Here is a 20,984-nt window from a genome sequence, read left to right as displayed (position 1 = left end):
ACACTATATTACACCAATAAAGAATTGTACTAAACCAACTGCAACACAATATTACACCAATAAAGAATTGTACTAAACCAACTGCAACACAGTATTACACCAATAAAGAATTGTACTAAACCAACTGCAACACAATATTACACCAATAAAGAATTGTACTAAACCAACTGCAACACAGTATTACACCAATAAAGAATTGTACTAAACCAACCGCAGCACAATATTACACCAATAAAGAATTGTACTAAACCAACTGCAACACAATATTACACCAATAAAGAATTGTACTAAACCAACTGCAACCCAATATTACACCAATAAAGAATTGTACTAAACCAACTGCAACACAATATTACACCAATAAAGAATTGTACTAAACCAACTGCAACACAATATTACACCAATAAAGAATTGTACTAAACCAACTGCAGCACAATATTACACCAATATAGAATTGTACTAAACCAACTGCAACACAATATTACACCAATAAAGAATTGTACTAAACCAACTGCAACACAGTATTACACTAATAAAGAATTGTACTAAACCAAGTGCAACACAATATTACACCAATAAAGAATTGTACTAAACCAACTGCAACACAATATTACACCAATAAAGAATTGTACTAAACCAACTGCAACACAGTATTACACCAATAAAGAATTGTACTAAACCAACTGCAACCCAATATTACACCAATAAAGAATTGTACTAAACCAACTGCAACACAATATTACACCAATAAAGAATTGTACTAAACCAACTGCAACACAATATTACACCAATAAAGAATTGTACTAAACCAACTGCAGCACAATATTACACCAATAAAGAATTGTACTAAACCAACTGCAACACAGTATTACACCAATAAAGAATTGTACTAAACCAACTGCAACACAGTATTACACCAATAAAGAATTGTACTAAACCAACTGCAACACTATATTACACCAATAAAGAATTGTACTAAACCAACTGCAACACAGTATTACACCAATAAAGAATTGTACTAAACCAACTGCAACACTATATTACACCAATAAAGAATTGTACTAAACCAACTGCAACACTATATTACACCAATAAAGAATTGTACTAAACCAACTGCAACACAGTATTACACCAATAAAGAATTGTACTAAACCAACTGCAACACTATATTACACCAATAAAGAATTGTACTAAACCAACTGCAACACAGTATTACACCAATAAAGAAATGTACTAAACCAACTGCAGCACAATATTACACCAATAAAGAATTGTACTAAACCAACTGCAACACAGTATTACACCAATAAAGAATTGTACTAAACCAACTGCAACACAGTATTACACCAATAAAGAATTGTACTAAACCAACTGCAACACTATATTACACCAATAAAGAATTGTACTAAACCAACTGCAACACTATATTACACCAATAAAGAATTGTACTAAACCAACTGCAACACAGTATTACACCAATAAAGAATTGTACTAAACCAACTGCAACCCAATATTACACCAATAAAGAATTGTACTAAACCAACTGCAACACAGTATTACACCAATAAAGAATTGTACTAAACCAACTGCAACACAGTATTACACCAATAAAGAATTGTACTAAACCAACTGCAACACTATATTACACCAATAAAGAATTGTACTAAACCAACTGCAACACAGTATTACACCAATAAAGAAATGTACTAAACCAACTGCAGCACAATATTACACCAATAAAGAATTGTACTAAACCAACTGCAACACAGTATTACACCAATAAAGAATTGTACTAAACCAACTGCAACACAATATTACACCAATAAAGAATTGTACTAAACCAACTGCAACACAATATTACACCAATAAAGAATTGTACTAAACCAACTGCAACACAGTATTACACCAATAAAGAAATGTACTAAACCAACTGCAGCACAATATTACACCAATAAAGAATTGTACTAAACCAACTGCAACACAGTATTACACCAATAAAGAATTGTACTAAACCAACTGCAACACAGTATTACACCAATAAAGAATTGTACTAAACCAACTGCAACACTATATTACACCAATAAAGAATTGTACTAAACCAACTGCAACACAGTATTACACCAATAAAGAATTGTACTAAACCAACTGCAACACAATATTACACCAATAAAGAATTGTAATAAACCAACTGCAACACAATATTACACCAATAAAGAATTGTACTAAACCAACTGCAACACTATATTACACCAATAAAGAATTGTACTAAACCAACTGCAACACTATATTACACCAATAAAGAATTGTACTAAACCAACTGCAACACAATATTACACCAATAAAGAATTGTACTAAACCAACTGCAACCCAATATTACACCAATATAGAATTGTACTAAACCAACTGCAACACAATATTACACCAATATAGAATTGTACTAAACCAACTGCAACACAATATTACACCAATAAAGAATTGTACTAAACCAACTGCAACCCAATATTACACCAATATAGAATTGTACTAAACCAACTGCAACACAATATTACACCAATATAGAATTGTACTAAACCAACTGCAACACAATATTACACCAATAAAGAATTGTAATAAACCAACTGCAACACAATATTACACCAATAAAGAATTGTACTAAACCAACTGCAACACTATATTACACCAATAAAGAATTGTACTAAACCAACTGCAACACAATATTACACCAATATAGAATTGTACTAAACCAACTGCAACACAATATTACACCAATAAAGAATTGTACTAAACCAACTGCAACACAATATTACGCCAATAAAGAATTGTACTAAACCAACTGCAACACAGTATTACACCAATAAAGAATTGTACTAAACCAACTGCAACCCAATATTACACCAATATAGAATTGTACTAAACCAACTGCAACACAATATTACACCAATATAGAATTGTACTAAACCAACTGCAACACAATATTACACCAATAAAGAATTGTACTAAACCAACTGCAACACAATATTACGCCAATAAAGAATTGTAATAAACCAACTGCAACACAATATTACACCAATAAAGAATTGTACTAAACCAACTGCAACACTATATTACACCAATAAAGAATTGTACTAAACCAACTGCAACACAATATTACACCAATATAGAATTGTACTAAACCAACTGCAACACAATATTACACCAATAAAGAATTGTACTAAACCAACTGCAACACAATATTACACCAATATAGAATTGTACTAAACCAACTGCAACACAATATTACACCAATATAGAATTGTACTAAACCAACTGCAACACAATATTACACCAATAAAGAATTGTACTAAACCAACTGCAACACAATATTACACCAATAAAGAATTGTACTAAACCAACTGCAACACTATATTACACCAATAAAGAATTGTACTAAACCAACTGCAACACAATATTACGCCAATAAAGAATTGTACTAAACCAACTGCAACACAATATTACACCAATATAGAATTGTACTAAACCAACTGCAACACAATATTACACCAATAAAGAATTGTACTAAACCAACTGCAACACAATATTACACCAATATAGAATTGTACTAAACCAACTGCAACACAATATTACACCAATATAGAATTGTACTAAACCAACTGCAACACAATATTACACCAATAAAGAATTGTACTAAACCAACTGCAACACAATATTACACCAATAAAGAATTGTACTAAACCAACTGCAACACAATATTACACCAATATAGAATTGTACTAAACCAACTGCAACACAATATTACACCAATAAAGAATTGTAATAAACCAACTGCAACACAATATTACACCAATAAAGAATTGTACTAAACCAACTGCAACACTATATTACACCAATAAAGAATTGTACTAAACCAACTGCAACACAATATTACACCAATATAGAATTGTACTAAACCAACTGCAACACAATATTACACCAATAAAGAATTGTACTAAACCAACTGCAACACAATATTACACCAATATAGAATTGTACTAAACCAACTGCAACACAATATTACACCAATAAAGAATTGTAATAAACCAACTGCAACACAATATTACACCAATAAAGAATTGTACTAAACCAACTGCAACACTATATTACACCAATAAAGAATTGTACTAAACCAACTGCAACACAATATTACACCAATATAGAATTGTACTAAACCAACTGCAACACAATATTACACCAATATAGAATTGTACTAAACCAACTGCAACACAATATTACACCAATAAAGAATTGTAATAAACCAACTGCAACACAATATTACACCAATAAAGAATTGTACTAAACCAACTGCAACACAATATTACACCAATAAAGAATTGTACTAAACCAACTGCAACACTATATTACACCAATAAAGAATTGTACTAAACCAACTGCAACACAATATTACACCAATATAGAATTGTACTAAACCAACTGCAACACAATATTACACCAATAAAGAATTGTACTAAACCAACTGCAACACAATATTACACCAATATAGAATTGTACTAAACCAACTGCAACACAATATTACACCAATAAAGAATTGTACTAAACCAACTGCAACACAACATTACGCCAATAAAGAATTGTACTAAACCAACTGCAACACAGTATTACACCAATAAAGAATTGTACTAAACCAACTGCAACACAGTATTACACCAATAAAGAATTGTACTAAACCAACTGCAACACTATATTACACCAATAAAGAATTGTACTAAACCAACTGCAACACAGTATTACACCAATAAAGAATTGTACTAAACCAACTGCAACACAATATTACACCAATATAGAATTGTACTAAACCAACTGCAACACAGTATTACACCAATAAAGAATTGTACTAAACCAACTGCAACACAATATTACACCAATAAAGAATTGTACTAAACCAACTGCAACACAATATTACACCAATAAAGAATTGTACTAAACCAACTGCAACACAATATTACACCAATATAGAATTGTACTAAACCAACTGCAACACAATATTACACCAATAAAGAATTGTAATAAACCAACTGCAACACAATATTACACCAATAAAGAATTGTACTAAACCAACTGCAACACTATATTACACCAATAAAGAATTGTACTAAACCAACTGCAACACTATATTACACCAATAAAGAATTGTACTAAACCAACTGCAACACAATATTACACCAATAAAGAATTGTACTAAACCAACTGCAACACAATATTACACCAATAAAGAATTGTACTAAACCAACTGCAACCCAATATTACACCAATAAAGAATTGTACTAAACCAACTGCAACACAATATTACACCAATAAAGAATTGTACTAAACCAACTGCAACACAATATTACACCAATAAAGAATTGTAATAAACCAACTGCAACACAATATTACACCAATAAAGAATTGTACTAAACCAACTGCAACACTATATTACACCAATAAAGAATTGTACTAAACCAACTGCAACACTATATTACACCAATAAAGAATTGTACTAAACCAACTGCAGCACAATATTACGCCAATAAAGAATTGTACTAAACCAACTGCAACACAATATTACACCAATATAGAATTGTACTAAACCAACTGCAACACAATATTACACCAATAAAGAATTGTAATAAACCAACTGCAACACAATATTACACCAATAAAGAATTGTACTAAACCAACTGCAACACTATATTACACCAATAAAGAATTGTACTAAACCAACTGCAACACTATATTACACCAATAAAGAATTGTACTAAACCAACTGCAACACAATAATACACCAATAAAGAATTGTACTAAACCAACTGCAACACAATATTACACCAATAAAGAATTGTACTAAACCAACTGCAACACTATATTACACCAATAAAGAATTGTACTAAACCAACTGCAGCACAATATTACGCCAATAAAGAATTGTACTAAACCAACTGCAACACTATATTACACCAATAAAGAATTGTACTAAACCAACTGCAACACAATAATACACCAATAAAGAATTGTACTAAACCAACTGCAACACTATATTACACCAATAAAGAATTGTACTAAACCAACTGCAACACTATATTACACCAATAAAGAATTGTACTAAACCAACTGCAACACTATATTACACCAATAAAGAATTGTACTAAACCAACTGCAGCACAATATTACGCCAATAAAGAATTGTACTAAACCAACTGCAACACTATATTACACCAATAAAGAATTGTACTAAACCAACTGCAGCACAGTATTACACCAATAAAGAATTGTACTAAACCAACTGCAACACAATAATACACCAATAAAGAACTGTACTAAACCAACTGTAACACAATACTACACCAATAAAGAATTGTACCAACCTTTTGCTTATTGTGAACTTCTATAAGCTTTGATTTCTTTGGTTTTATCACTTTGCCTAAAAAGAATCGATGTTGTGCAATTAAAACTTGTTGGAAAAACGATATATAGGCCTTTCACTTATTTCACTTCATACAGAAGTACGTCTCTCTATCTGCAAGGAAAACTAACAATACTTGACAACGTATTGATTGCCTAACAAAGAAAACATAGAAGTACATCATAGCTCTATGCAACAGCGCTGTTAGCATATCATCATAACTCTACACAACAGCACAACAACAGCATTGTTGGTGTACCAACATAACTCTACACAACAGCATTGTTGGTGTACCAACATAACTCTACACAACAGCACTAGAACATCACTGTTAGTATACAATCATAACTTTATGTAACAGTACCAGAACATCACTGTTAGTATACAATCATAACTCTATATAACAGTACTATAACATCCCTGACCACAACAGCACTGTTAGTATATAAAGAGAACTCCATGAGACTAGAATATACTAAATGCACCATATAATGAGAGGAACCAACCTCCCTTTCTAAGCTGCTGTGTAGGCTTTTTGATTGATTTGTGTTTGCTTTGCACGGCACTAGCCTTCTTTTTCCATGCTCCTTGGGGCATACTGTTGGTCTCACCACTTTAACCTCAGGTAAGAAAACTTCTCTAAATCGAACAGAATTTGCATAAATATTATACAGTAGACACTCTTACAACGTAAATAATGCACGTCACGAACATTTATGTTATAGGGATTTTACGTTATACGAATAGCAAAATATATGTAAATTCCTTAATCTGTTCCAAGATTTTTCCAAAGTGCCCCTTTGATCCTACAAAAGGAAAAAACTAGACTTTTTATTTATCGGCTCTACCGTAACTGCAGCATTATTGGTTTGTATTAATCCAGTCAAGGTGAAGATAAAAAATAGCTTTTGACCTTTTCACCTTGTGACCTTCAGACTGGTAGATCGATGTAGTAACATCTGGACCAATTGATCGCATTTTAGTATTTCTGAATAGCTGCACAGCTACTTATCCTCTGTTTTTCGACACATCTGATAATCTATCACGGCGAACTAAACTGTCATGAAACCTGTATATATAATAAAGATAATGCTATACATATGTCGGTTTTCTCCAAAGTGTGACAAAAGATAGTGATATTTTATATAGTTCTCGTTATTCAAATCGAATTTGAGAACTCACACCGACTTAACACTTTACGTTATAGGGAATTTTTTACGTAGCACTAAGCAAAAACTTCACATAAATTCTTTACGTTATGTAAGATTTACATTATAGGAGACATACGTTATAGGAGCATCTACTGTCTACATATACTTGAAGTAAACAAAGTCTTCTAGGAACTCATAATACAAGAGAAGCAAATGTCATAGTATTGCACATATTAGATACTAAACACAAATATAGTGTATATGGCTATAAAGATTCTTGCTGATACAGAAAATGCTGTTGAAACCCAATCTGAAAGCCATTTAGTAGTGTTTGCTTGCGTTAACCTATTTTAAATGGCATTAATATACAGTGCACCCTCGAGATACGATTACCCTGATATACGATTTTTTCACCTTACGAAGTCAAACATTGTGATATCTTCACCTCGCTATACGAATTTTATTTCAACATACGAATTTGAGAAAAGTTTCGCCCAAGTTCAACTTTGGCCGTCGGTGTGCTCATAACACACGTCGAAATAAAAAAGACTAATGTTTTCACCTTACGAAGTCAAACATTGTGATATCTTCACCTCGCTATACGAATTTTATTTCACCATACGAATTTGAGAAAAGTTTCGCCCAAGTTCAACTTTGGCCGTCGGTGTGCTCATAACACACGTCGAAATAAAAAAGACACCGAAATATAGTTTGCCGAAAACATTCTTAGAACGTTTAGAAGAGACACGATAATCGACTTCTCTCATGTCCGCGTGGAGAATTTCGTGTAAAATACACAAGCGAGAGCAAATATTCATTTGTAGCGTTATTATACCTTTTACTATAAACTTTTAAGTCAGCATACGTATATAATTACAAGTATTTACATTTAATTCGTTATCTATGGAATCTGAGACCGATACAAATGTTACAAAACGAAGGAAAAATGATTTCTATGGCAACAAAGTTGGATGTCGTAAATAAAAAGAAGGGACCCGTATTATTAACATTGTCAAGGAATTTGATCGCAACCAATCAGCATTTGCAAATATTACTAAAACAAAAACTCCATTAAAGCAAGCACAAGAAAGAGCTTCCGACTGAAGATTTGAATGAGCTAGGTCATGCACGCGATCAGCATTCAAAAGGAGCAACCATTTAGTAAAGGCGAGGATGTAGAAGATACAGAAGATCCCACATTCGCAGAAAGATTTCAAGTGTTTAATTTACTGATGTCTACATTAAAACAATGCATGTATAATATATATTATTTATTTCTTGTGAGGCATGTTTTTCATATTCTATTCATTTTATTTGTTTCCTTTTGATTTTATGTTTTATTTTCTTGTTTAACCATGTCTTTGCATATGGGCTTGTTATCTTCTACGTGAATACAATTCATCGTATTTATGTATGTAACTCATATAACTAGCTACTCAAGATAGTTGACGCATCCACATTACTTTCTAAAACTTGCTAAAGCCCTGTCCCCCCCTAGGGTATGAATACGTACAAACTTTGCATGTATGGTTACATTGATTCTTGTGCACATTTCATACAAGACAAACTACTGTACCACATCCTCTAGATCCTTTTACAAGTGCTAGCTAGCAATTTTCTGCATTGCACCATCAATTTTTTCGTAGAAAAAGTAAAAAAATTGGACAGGAATGGACAACTTCTTTTAGCCTGCTAAAAATGCCAATTTATTACGTTTTAAATTTATTTTCAAGTGTACAGCACCATAATTAGCATTGATACGTTTTTGCCTCCTCTCTGCTTTACTCGCTACATGTACCAGCTAAAGCCACGTTACTCCAAAGGTATGTACGTACTGTATAGAAAGAAAAATTTTATTTTTCTTTTCGGTAGCCATTAAATGGTCAAGTGTGCGAGAGGCCGCTTTCTATAACTGCATCGCTCGGCCTTATTGATTTAGATTGAAAAAGGTTTCAACCAGGTAGGCTAAAGTTTATAGTGAAAGTGAAGATAAAAACTGCTGAAGGATAAAATTTCGTGATAAAAAGTTGAAATTCAGTAAAATAGTTCAAAATACATACTAAAACTTAGTTTTAAGTGTAGGTTTAGCAAGCTAAACTTACTTGAAGTGAATTCAAAGTTTATGTTATTCGTACCTTTTGAAGGCAAGAACTCCTTACCGTACGTACTGCATTTGGTACACACATTATAATTTTGCATTTTATTGCAGATCATTACCATTAAAATACACTAAATACAATACAGTTACTGTAGGAAACTATAATTACTAAAGTTAACATACTATTTTGTTGCTAATTGTCAGTATGTACACATTTTTATAAAAAAAATTGATGATTTTTACCAGGGGATGCTTGTATTGTATAATTACAATGGTCTCTATACCCCTACATACGATTTTTTCACCATACGATGCCAACCCTGGAACGAATTAACATCGTATCTCGAGGGTGCACTGTACAAGTATTATATTCCATAGCATTAACCTGAGATCATCATAAAAATCAAGTCAATGAATTCACGCAATCCAGTTAGTCAAAGCAAAGCTTCAGAAAGGTTGAAAACCAATATCTCTTTTGAGTTTGCGCCAAATTCTGCTAAGCTCAGCTTAGATAAGGCCTATAAGGCTGTCTTCCTGAAGATGATTTTTCAACTACAAAATATAAGACTAAATATATATAAATATCAAATATAAAAGACAAAAGTTATGCAAACTAAAAATTATTTGGATTAACCAAACCATACCAATAAGCTCGTTAGGGCTTTTGGTCGGCTAAGTCTACTCGAGAGTCTACTTAGTTGCTTTTATACATCTAGATTCTAGAACTTATGTGTGGATGCAATAATAGGAGAGTTGATTAAAATAATTAGATAGATTCCATGATTTTGTACTTTAATTTATTAAACCCACTTTGTATGAGCAACTAGAAAGTTAGTGCAAGGCCTCCTAAAGCTTTTCTCTTATGCTTGACCATTCAGCTGGTCTGTTGATGATAGTATTTCACCATACCTCAAAGCAACACGATTAGAATCATACCTGCCAAATCTCACGCATTGGGCGTGAGACTCACGCAATCACCCCAAAGAAAAAATGAAAATGCGTGAGAAATGAGTGAGATTTTTGCCCCAATTTCCACAATTTTATATATACTATCATTGATATACCAATTGCCCCAAAACCAAATCTCACGCATTGCCCCGCTCTCGGGTTGGCAGGTCTGATTAGAATAGCACTGTTAGTTTATTATTCTACTTTAATGCAGCTGCCTTAAAACAACATTGTTATCATACAATTATACCTCAATAAAAGAACATTAAAACAATACATAACTTGATACGACATGACTAAAACAGCAAGTTCTCAAAGAGAAACGAGTTTTTCAGCACAATGTTTTTCAAAGTCGCTACTCTCACTAGAGCTTTGTTCACGGAAATCCTCAACATCAATTAAATGCAACATCATACATCACTATGTTTTGCAATACAATGTGTGAATTTGCAAAGGCTAACTAGTCTCCCTAATATTCAGTGTAACTTTAATAAGAATAAGCTGTATTTTGAGGTATTAGTCAGAAATCTGAGTCGGAGTATTTTAAGAGTTTATCGTGTCAGCTTTACCGTTAAAAATGCCACTGAATTGATTATTTTATAATCAAGTTTTATATATTAAAGCCATTAAAAAACTGCTTTCCAATGTCACATGGTAGATTCATCTATCGTAACAAGCGCCACAAAATATCGGCGGTAGTCCTAGGCTCCGAATGCTTAACGGCTCCGCTCTTTTACCACGAGCGGATCCGTGTATCCCAAAAAAGTTGTTCACAAGAAAGACAACTTCAAAAAGAATGAAACGGTGACGCGCCAAGTTAAACTCGTCGCTAACAAGACACGGCTGGTGAATATTATAAGTCGCTTCATCATATTCGTGAGCATGGCAAATAGCTACGGTCCCCCGCGCAAATACTGGGTTTCCGATGAGTTTATTAGTACAAGTACAACAGTTTATTAGTACCTACCTTATTAGTACAAGTAGTATCGAGAATGCTGAAAGAAGCAATCGAAGCAGTGCTGGACACTAATGGATGAGGGATAACACATTCAACACAACTTCCTCGGCAATGGAAGAAATATCAAAGCTGCGCTGAAAACAAACCTGAGCTTCTTGACTTCATATGTGATGGCATGAGGACAAAAGAATTGGAAACTGGAAATGTTCATAACTAATGCAACAGAGTGCACGCTTCTCGCTACTTAAAACTCAGCTGCGAGTGTAATCCAAGAATTAAACTCTCAACATGAAGAGGCTGATAGTCGTATGCTCTATCATGCCATACAAGCTACTACTTCGGGCATAAAACATGTTGTCATTGAACCTCTTGACAAGTGACACATATGTCTTGATTATAGGCCTGAGTGCCATAGCAGAAGCACATACCGCCGGATACAAAGCTGGTGATGGCCACGGGAAGAGGGAATAACTGCAGACTATTAGACATGACAGCGATGAGTGTAAGCCTCGGTGAACCTGTTTCATCATGTTTACTTTTCCTCCACTCATTCACCGGTTGTGATTCTGTCAGCTCTTTTCATGGTAAGAGTATGAAGAAAGCACCTAATCTATTATTCAAGAATTCTACGTATCAAAATACTGTACCTTCATCAATATTCACCTATGGCCCTATCTATGGATCCTTCAGCTGCAACAATGAAAGTAGTAGAAAGATTTGTGTGTGAACTTTATGGATCTAATTGCACCTCAGTGAATGAAGCAAGGTATGAGCTATACAAAACAGGGACCTCACTCTCAATGTTACCACTCACTGATGATGCCTTCCGCCTTCACACAAAAAGAGCTATATTTCAAGCAGCTATATGGTCTGATGTCATCACATGTGGAGATCATCCCTGTTCAGATGGTCATGGTTGGAAAATTGAAAGTGATGGCGGTATCAGTATAGTCTGGAATGATTAATAAATAGCTGATGTGCTCAAGGTATGTAAACAGCAGTGCTCAACAAGCTGTCAAATTTAACAAATTTCTTCTCCTCTCCTGACCCTTAATGCCGCACAATTTATTATTGGTATATTTCAGTTGCAGCTTTTGACTTTGTTACAAACCTTAATCCGAAACCTCCAAACACAGTAAAAGGCGAGCGGAAACATCATAGATTGGTTATATTTGCTCCAAGTTGTAAGACCTTATTTGATGTTATTTTAGACTGTGTTCTGCTGATGCAAAACGTCATGTGTCGGGAGGTGCTCTTGCCAGAAGCAAGGATCACCTTGCACTGACCTCTGCTCCTGCTCTACGAATAGCTTTTCAAACTGGAATGTAGAAGATGATTGTGTCTCAGACACTGAACGTTAGTGTGTTTGTCTGGCAGATTGTACATTATGCATCATAGTAGTAGTAGTGAATAGCATAGCCAGGTGTGTGTGTTTGCATGTGGTGTGACCCATCAGGCAAAATGACATCTATTTCCTATACTGTATGTTGTAATAAAGCAATAAAGCTGACCTGACTATCCATAATGTTTAACCAAGCATTGAGAAATATTCCGCCATTGCCCCAAACACTAGCTTTTTGTGTGTTTTGACACCCGTAGCTTATCCCTGTTGTTGATATTTAGGTTTGCTATCCTCCAAACATTAATTGTCAGCAAAATGAAATTTTTATCAGGTGGGATGGTGCTATTATGTATATTATTTTATTTGCAGATGAAGGCTATTGATGATGAAGCAACAAGTAAAAGGGTATGTTTCCATTGGAGTTATCTCAGGAGATTTAAAACTACTATAATTATTTTATAAAACAAAATCAAAAGCTTTAGCTAAGTTCATTTGTTAGAACAGATGTCACTATGTGTTCTCTGAACAGTTTTCGCCCCTGAACCCTCTCCCTGAATTGGTTTTGGTTCTTTTAACATGCAAGCTCAATGGCAAAAAAGGTAACACAACTCCACAAAGGTAACACAACTTCGAATAAATTTTCAAATGCTGCCGACAGCAGCAGAATGGTTGTACAGAGTGCAAGGCTTAATCTTATCACCACTAGGGCTAAAACTACTGGTTCAATTCAAAAAATTGCATAAGTTGAGAACGGGAATATAAATTATTTTTATGACAGATAAGGTTATCCTGCTCTCTGACTAATAGCTAAATAAAAATTAAAAGATGCGGCGAACAAATGTTGACTAAAAAACATTAGCAGAACAAATAACACAAATTAAAATGTTACTTGGAAAGTAAACAGCTATATAGTCATTATTTTACGGTATTATGACAATATCCATAGACATCTATGTTCTTTATTTTATTATGTGCAATATATTCAACATATTGTTGTGAGCTTGTAGTGTTCAGTTATACAGTATACTCATGTAGATATATGCTACTCATTCCATTATGATATAAATATAATGATGTAATCATGAAGGCCTATGTCCCTTACTCAATGATATTATAAAAATGTTCATGGAGGCCCATATTCTTTACTCTGTTATATTAGGGGAAAGTTGTGTGATATGGACCTACCGGGTGATATGGGACAGTTTATATCTTACTAAGCAACAGGAATAGAATACAGCTGAAGGCAGTGAAAAGCCAAGATTTAGTTACCCTACCTCCTGCACAATGCTTGCCTACATAAAACATCATGCTTTGTAGAAAGCTTTAACTTCTTAAGCAGCCTTATTGCCATTTTGACAGAAACATCCAATACGCTTCAAAGTGTAAATGGTAAGTTGTTCTACCTTCTCTTGCCATCATTAATTCACAAATTTGTTTTCTTCTGCCTGCTTTGTTTTTAACAATAGCCTATAAACAAAATTATGTGTGTATGGGTGATATGGACCACCTGTCTATGGGTGACATGGATAGGTGGTCCATATCACTCATGTAGTAATATCTTTTTCTGCTAAGTCCTCTTTTGTGACTTTGTTAGACATGCCTTGCTATACTACAAAAAACATTCAAGCTATATGTTCAGAGGATGTTTTGCTTAAAGCATTAGACAGTGTAAAAAATAGAATGTCTCTTTGTAAAGCATCATCACAGTATGGCATACCACGGGCAACTCTTCTTCGAAGGCAGTCCAAACTCGGTATTGGAAAGATTGCTCTAGGTGGAAAACCTGTGCTAGGTGACATGGAAAAAGAACTTGGTTGTCATGTACTAAATACAAAGAAGACATTGCTTGGAATCACAGCATGAGATCTAAGAAAGCTGCATGTCACATAAATAGCTAAAACTATAATTTTGAGATCTTGTCAACTTTTTAAATCAATCTTGCTCTGCTATGTCTAAGAATATTGAAGGTTATAAAAATCTTCACCAAATTGTTTTACCTTTTTCTTACTTATTACAGCTTGCAGAGAAGAAGGGCATCCCACAAAAAGGAGTCAACAAGGAGTTCAACAAGAAGTCACAAATTGCTGGGCAAGAGAGGTTTATAGCATTTATTAGACGCTATTCGAAGCTTGCTGTTTGACTTCCTAAAGCCACATCAATGAACAGAGCAAAGGCATTTAACAAAGACGCTATTTCAAAATTCTATGACAATTTGGTGCCTTTTCTTGCAATTGATGCTGCTCGCATATACAATGTTGACGAAACCGGAGTATCCACTGTAACCAAACCTGTGAAGATCTTAGCAGCGCTTGGAAAGAAAAGGATAAGAGCAATAACAAGTGGGGAAAAAGGGACAGACACACAGTAATTTGTTGCATGAGCGCAACCTTCACATTTATACCACCAATGTTCATATTTAAGAAAATAAGAATGGCTTTCCATGTTATGAACGGAGCACCAGGAGGATCTGTCGGAGAATGTTCAGTGAGTGACTGGGTAAATGAAAAATTGGTTCTCAAGTGGTTACAACCTTTCGGATGTTCACCAACTGCTCTTTAGAAAATCCTGTACTTCATATCGTCGACAATCATAACAGCCATCTTTTGCTAGAGATTTGTCTGTTCTTAGGGGATCATGGCATAAACTTTGTAACGATTCCCCCACATATGTCCCATAGAGTTCAACCACTATATGTGAGTTTCTTTAAACCAATAAAAACTAACTATGCAGAGAGTGTACATTTGTGGCTGTTGAAAAATCCTGGAAAGGTTGTTATGTCTGCCGATCTGGCTGGGATTTTCAACAAGGCATATTCATCTACAAGTCGAATGGAGCTAGCGCTTTCTGGGTTCCTCGCTACAGGCATATCGTCATTTAACAGAAGCGTGTTTAGCAATGAAGACTTCAGTATTTTCAATGGTGATTTGGAAGCTGCAATTTCCAAGTACAGAGACCACATCATGGTAATATAACAGAGGGCATGGAAACATGTCAGCCAACAGGGCCGACAAACAAGAACAGAAAAACTTCTGATGTCCAATCTTCTGCAGCTGATAGCTCTAACACTGACTGTAAAATTCCTACTTCAAGCACAGCTTCTGTTCATGATCATGCATTACCTTTGGTTATTGCTGGAAGCGCATGTGTCAGATAATTAATTAGCGAGATTTCTCCCAAAGCAATTATGAACTCTAGTAAGATCAAAGGTAGATTCCGCTCTCAAAGTAGTATGGTCTTAAACACAACACCAGTGAAAGTCACTTTGTTAGAAAAGGCAGCCAAAAAATCTTCCAGCGTGCCCGCTTCAACATCAAAAGGTAATGATAGTCCTGCCATATCCAGAAAGTCAGCGAAAGGCAAGCAAAAAAGAAAAAAAAGAAACTTTATCTTACTCGGACGAAGAGTTCAGCATTTGTATTATGTCCTTTGAACACTTCGGTAACAGCACATCAAAAGAGCCATGGGTTCAGTGCAGCGACTGTAAACATTGGGCCCATCAAGCCTGCACTCCTGGTTACCACTTGTATACATGTCATAACTGCGAATCATACTAATTTATAGACTTGAAAGCCGTTTGGCAAGCAATGTGTTTTACTTTCGTTGTTCTTTTACACGCTGTGTTCACTTTAACTAAATAGTAAAAATAATGTGGTGGTAGGGTCAAATACTTACATAGACAGTTTGTTTCTTTAAAGACATGTTGTAACTGTTACTACAATAAATATTTACAAATATTTTACAAACAATGTTATTTTATTACTGCTCTTTCTTTCACATATATTTTTAACTTTTGTCAGTAGCAATAATGGTAATGGTGGGGTAAAATACAACAGTTTTCATCAGTCTAAATAATTGTCCCATATCACCCACAAGCCCATCAAAATCACGGGTGTTATGGGACACAGAAAAGATTATTATGGCCAAACTAATATCTATAGACTGCTAAAATTTTAATAGCATAGTAAGATAGTCGAGCCATTCAACAAAAAAGTGAGATTTCAGTTGGGTTACTTGCAGGGTTTGCTGGAAACTTAAGCGTCCCATATCACCCAACTTTCCTCTATAAATATAATATATTCAGAATTGCCTCAGCTCCATACTTCACAATACATTATTATAAATGTAATCGTAAAAGCCTAGATTTTTCATTCCGTTTTAACATATATAGAATTGAACAAGATGAAAGTTCAAGTCAAGTTTAAAACTTTACAAGTTTTGAACTTGACTTGAAGTTTCAGTTTATTTAATTTTACATGGCTCTATTTTAATACTGAGGGGTTTAGACTGTAAATACTGCATCTATTTTATGTTGCAGTAAACACATAGCAACTGCCTCACCAAAGAAAATCTGGCAAGCCTCTAAGAAGGAAGGCCAAAAAGTGAAGTGTACGCGATAAACTACAACTCGGAGTCAAGCAAGGACATAAAAAGGCATCAGCAGGGCCATCGCTTTTATCTTTATATATGTACATTATATATATAAATATATATGTGTGTATACATATATATATATACATTGTATAGGTATTTACTAGGTAAATGCTCCGGGTTGCCTTGGTAATAAAATTCTTTGCACAAAGTTTATTTTTATTTAACATATAGCAACAGTTACCATTGTAACTTTCAAACTTAATATCATGAGAAAAATGTTTTGTGCAGGTCAAATAAATTAAGAAACAAAATAAAACAACTATAAAAGTGTTTAAATGTAAATGTGAAATAATTAGCAAGTAATAGCTAGATTAAGTCTGTTTTGCTACGATCACAATAAAAGATGATTTGGTAACGATACAATTAATACGAGCTGAAAATACAAAATGAAAATCTTGAATATATATATATGCATACAAATATATATATATACATACAAATATATATATATACAAATATATATACATATTATGTATATACATACAAATATATATATACCTACAAATATATACATACATGTATATGTATAATACATATATAAGTATATATATATACACACATATATATATTATGTATATGATAATAAAAATGATATGATGTATATATACAAATATATACCTTCACATCAGGGATCGCTAAACATATTATGGAAATGTTTACTTTTCCATAAACAAATATTTCCATAATTTTAGGGAAATGGATATGGAAATTTTATTTTAGAAATATGAAAATGTTATGGAAATGGAAATAATATGGAAATGTTATGGAAATGGAAAAAATATGGAAATGAATTATGGAAATGTTATGGAAATGGAAATAATATGGAAATGATTTATGGAAATATTATGGAAATAATATGGAAATAAATTATGGAGATGTTATGGAAATGGAAAAAAACTATGGAAATGAATTATGGAAATAGAAATAATATGAAAATAAATTATGGAAATGTTATGGAAATGGAAAAAAATATGGAAATGAATTATGGAAGTGGAAATAATATGGAAATGAATTATGGAAATGGAAATGATATGGAAATAAATTATGGAAAGGGTATGAAAATGGAAATTATGGAAATGAATTATGGAAATTTTATGGAAATGGAAATAATATAGAAATGAATTATGGAAATTGTAACATACACGTAATCCAAGATATAAACAGAGGGGAGTTATATTGTATAGACTAGGCTACATGAATAGACAATGGTAATACACAAACAGCTAACATCAGTGGTATTACAGAAACTATTAAAGGAGTCTGGAAGAAACTAACTCAAATTGTCTCTTGCTCGGCTACATGTATAGACAATGGTAACACACAAACCCAGCTAACATCCGTGGTATTACAGAAACTATTAAAGGGGTTTGGAAAAAATTAACTCAAATTGTCTCTGGACTTGGCTACATGTACAGACAATGGTAACACACAAGCCCAGCTAACATCAGTAGTATTACAGAAGCTATTAAGGGAGTCTGAAAGAAACTATCTCAAATCGTCTCTGGCTTAGTTATAGGCAATGGTGGCATACAGCTTTGATGTTGCCTGGACCCTAAATAAAGTATATTAGCAAGCAAATATCATATTCATATTATGTATAAATTAATCACATGTTCGGGAAGAGTTGACCATTGCACACACACGCTCATTTGACACGCAAGCGCGCACACATACGTACACACCAGGGATCGCTAAACGTATTATGGAAATGTTTACTTTTCCATTTCCATAAACATAAAGTATTTCCATAATTTTATGGAAATGAATATGGAAATTTTATTTTAGAAATATGGAAATGTTATGGAAATGGAAATAATATGGAAATGAATTATGGAAATGAATTATGGAAATATTATGGAAATGGAAATAAATTATGGAAATGGAAATAATATGGAAATAAAATTATGGAAATGTTATGGAAATGGAAAAAACTATGGAAATGGAAATTAATTATGGACATTTTATGGAAAGGGAAATAATATGGAAATGAATTATGGAAATGTTATGGAAATGGAAATAATATGGAAATAAATTATGGAAATGTTATGGAAATGGAAATAATATGGAAAGGAATTATGGAAATGTTATGGAAATGGAAATTGTGACAAACACGTAATCCCTGCTTCACATATACTTTCACATATACCTAACCTATGCAGGTTGAGGAAAGAGAGTATTTTAGAGAGAAATAAAGACAGGACAGAATGATATTCGCTTTTTCTCTTCTCTGGCTCCTGCTATTGTAGATGTTTATTTAAGATGAGCATTTCTAGCTTTGTTCAAAATACAACGCAATATTACCTCAACTTCTCGCTGGTTCTCGCCAAAGTAGCTTTTAGTGTTTTTAGTTTTCTTTTATTTAACACAGCAAAGTTTGACAAAATAAACCAGATCCTTGTTAGTTTAGTAAAAAAAAATCTCAAAGTGCTATAATATGCTTTTTTATTTAAGCACAGTATATGTAACGATCTCATAAACAGACAACATTCCTTAAACTGTTTCACAATAAAATTGTCGCACGCTTTGAAATATTGTTTATTGTAACAGTATGATTTTTATGGCCAACGAAAGAATCAAAGTTTTATGCTGAAAGACAACAGGTACAAAGGCAACCGTGGAAGCTCATCTTACTAAAGATGTTGGCTTCTGCTTGGTGCTTGGTGTTCATAACAACTAAGCAGTATTTGGTCTAGCGTAGAGGGAAGTTATCAATAAGCAGAAACTGCAAGATCATGATAGCCAGTCATCTTACTAATGATAGATGGGTTAGAGCTGATTGGCTGGGACTGGACATCAAAAAGTTGGTTTTGAGGAATTCAGTTGACCCAATAAAGAAATTGTATACCAAAGAGCTGATTCAACATGCGCAAGATGAATTATAGCTGCTATCAACAAGTTTTCCTTGATTACTTAATTCATTCTGAGCTGTACATGGAATTAGAAGTGTTTAAAGGACAGGGAAATTACAGGGTACTCCATTTCGATTTGAAGAACTGTTAAGTGCTGCAGAACTTATTGCTGAGTGTTTGAGTTTCATAGATTAAATAGAAAAGTATACAACACAAGCAGACAGACCTGGCATTGTTCAAGAGAAAAATACAACTTGAATTTCTAATAATATTCTTTTATTTTAGTTGTAGCGATTTAATGTTACGGTTCGCTAATGGCCGGAGCAAGTCAAATAGTAGAGGGTTGGATTGCACTGATGTGTTTGATGTAATAATATAGTATGTCGTTTGCAGTGCTAGTGATCTCTTTATTTTTACTAGTGTCCACGGGTTACGTATAATAGTAGCAAGCCAAACACACCGTGAACTCTAAAAGAAATGATAATAATATTGAGATACTGAACTAGATATAATAATATTGGCTGCAACAACAGTACTGAAAAAAGTGGCTGAAACAATGCAATAGTACTAAAAAACAGATTAGATGAACACATGTAAACATACACAAGGCACACATGTAATATTATAGTAGACACAAAGAAAAGTACAATAGTTAATTATTTACCTTGTGACTCCATTATAATTTGCTCGTGGTTTGAAAACTTGTCAAGCTGTAGTATATATGATATTGTATTGGTAGTTTATATAATTCACACTTCTAACTTGACCTGT

The 20,984-nt window shown here is 33.5% G+C and overlaps 1 protein-coding gene and 1 long non-coding RNA gene across 3 annotated transcripts in view; one reads left to right on the top strand and one right to left on the bottom strand.

The window, feature by feature from the left end:
- The window catches only part of LOC137395576 (UPF0390 protein zgc136864-like), a 26,780-nt gene extending 5,796 nt beyond the window's left edge, over window positions 1-20,984 (bottom strand). Inside the window, exons 1-4 of one of the 2 annotated variants that reach the window (XM_068082240.1) lie at window positions 20,878-20,984; window positions 11,601-11,725; window positions 6,943-7,075; window positions 6,399-6,454 (exon numbers count right to left, since the gene is read on the bottom strand). In XM_068082240.1, the coding sequence (XP_067938341.1) occupies window positions 6,399-6,454; window positions 6,943-7,033 (147 nt within the window). In that variant the 5' untranslated portion in view covers window positions 7,034-7,075; window positions 11,601-11,725; window positions 20,878-20,984. Of the gene's footprint in view, window positions 1-6,398; window positions 6,455-6,942; window positions 7,076-11,202; window positions 11,299-11,600; window positions 11,726-20,877 lie in introns of those variants that run through there. The other variant, XM_068082241.1, reaches the window with a different exon arrangement.
- Window positions 12,029-17,567, top strand: LOC137395613 (uncharacterized). The gene is made up of 4 exons (XR_010978476.1): window positions 12,029-12,577; window positions 12,803-12,947; window positions 13,303-13,338; window positions 17,249-17,567. It is a non-coding gene; the product is annotated as an uncharacterized lncRNA (long non-coding RNA).

This window comes from Watersipora subatra, chromosome 1 (assembly GCF_963576615.1).
Source record: "Watersipora subatra chromosome 1, tzWatSuba1.1, whole genome shotgun sequence".
NCBI classification, from domain to species: domain Eukaryota; kingdom Metazoa; phylum Bryozoa; class Gymnolaemata; order Cheilostomatida; family Watersiporidae; genus Watersipora; species Watersipora subatra.
The sequence above is the reverse complement of the archived record's forward strand: the minus strand, read 5'-3'. Positions and strand labels throughout refer to the sequence as shown.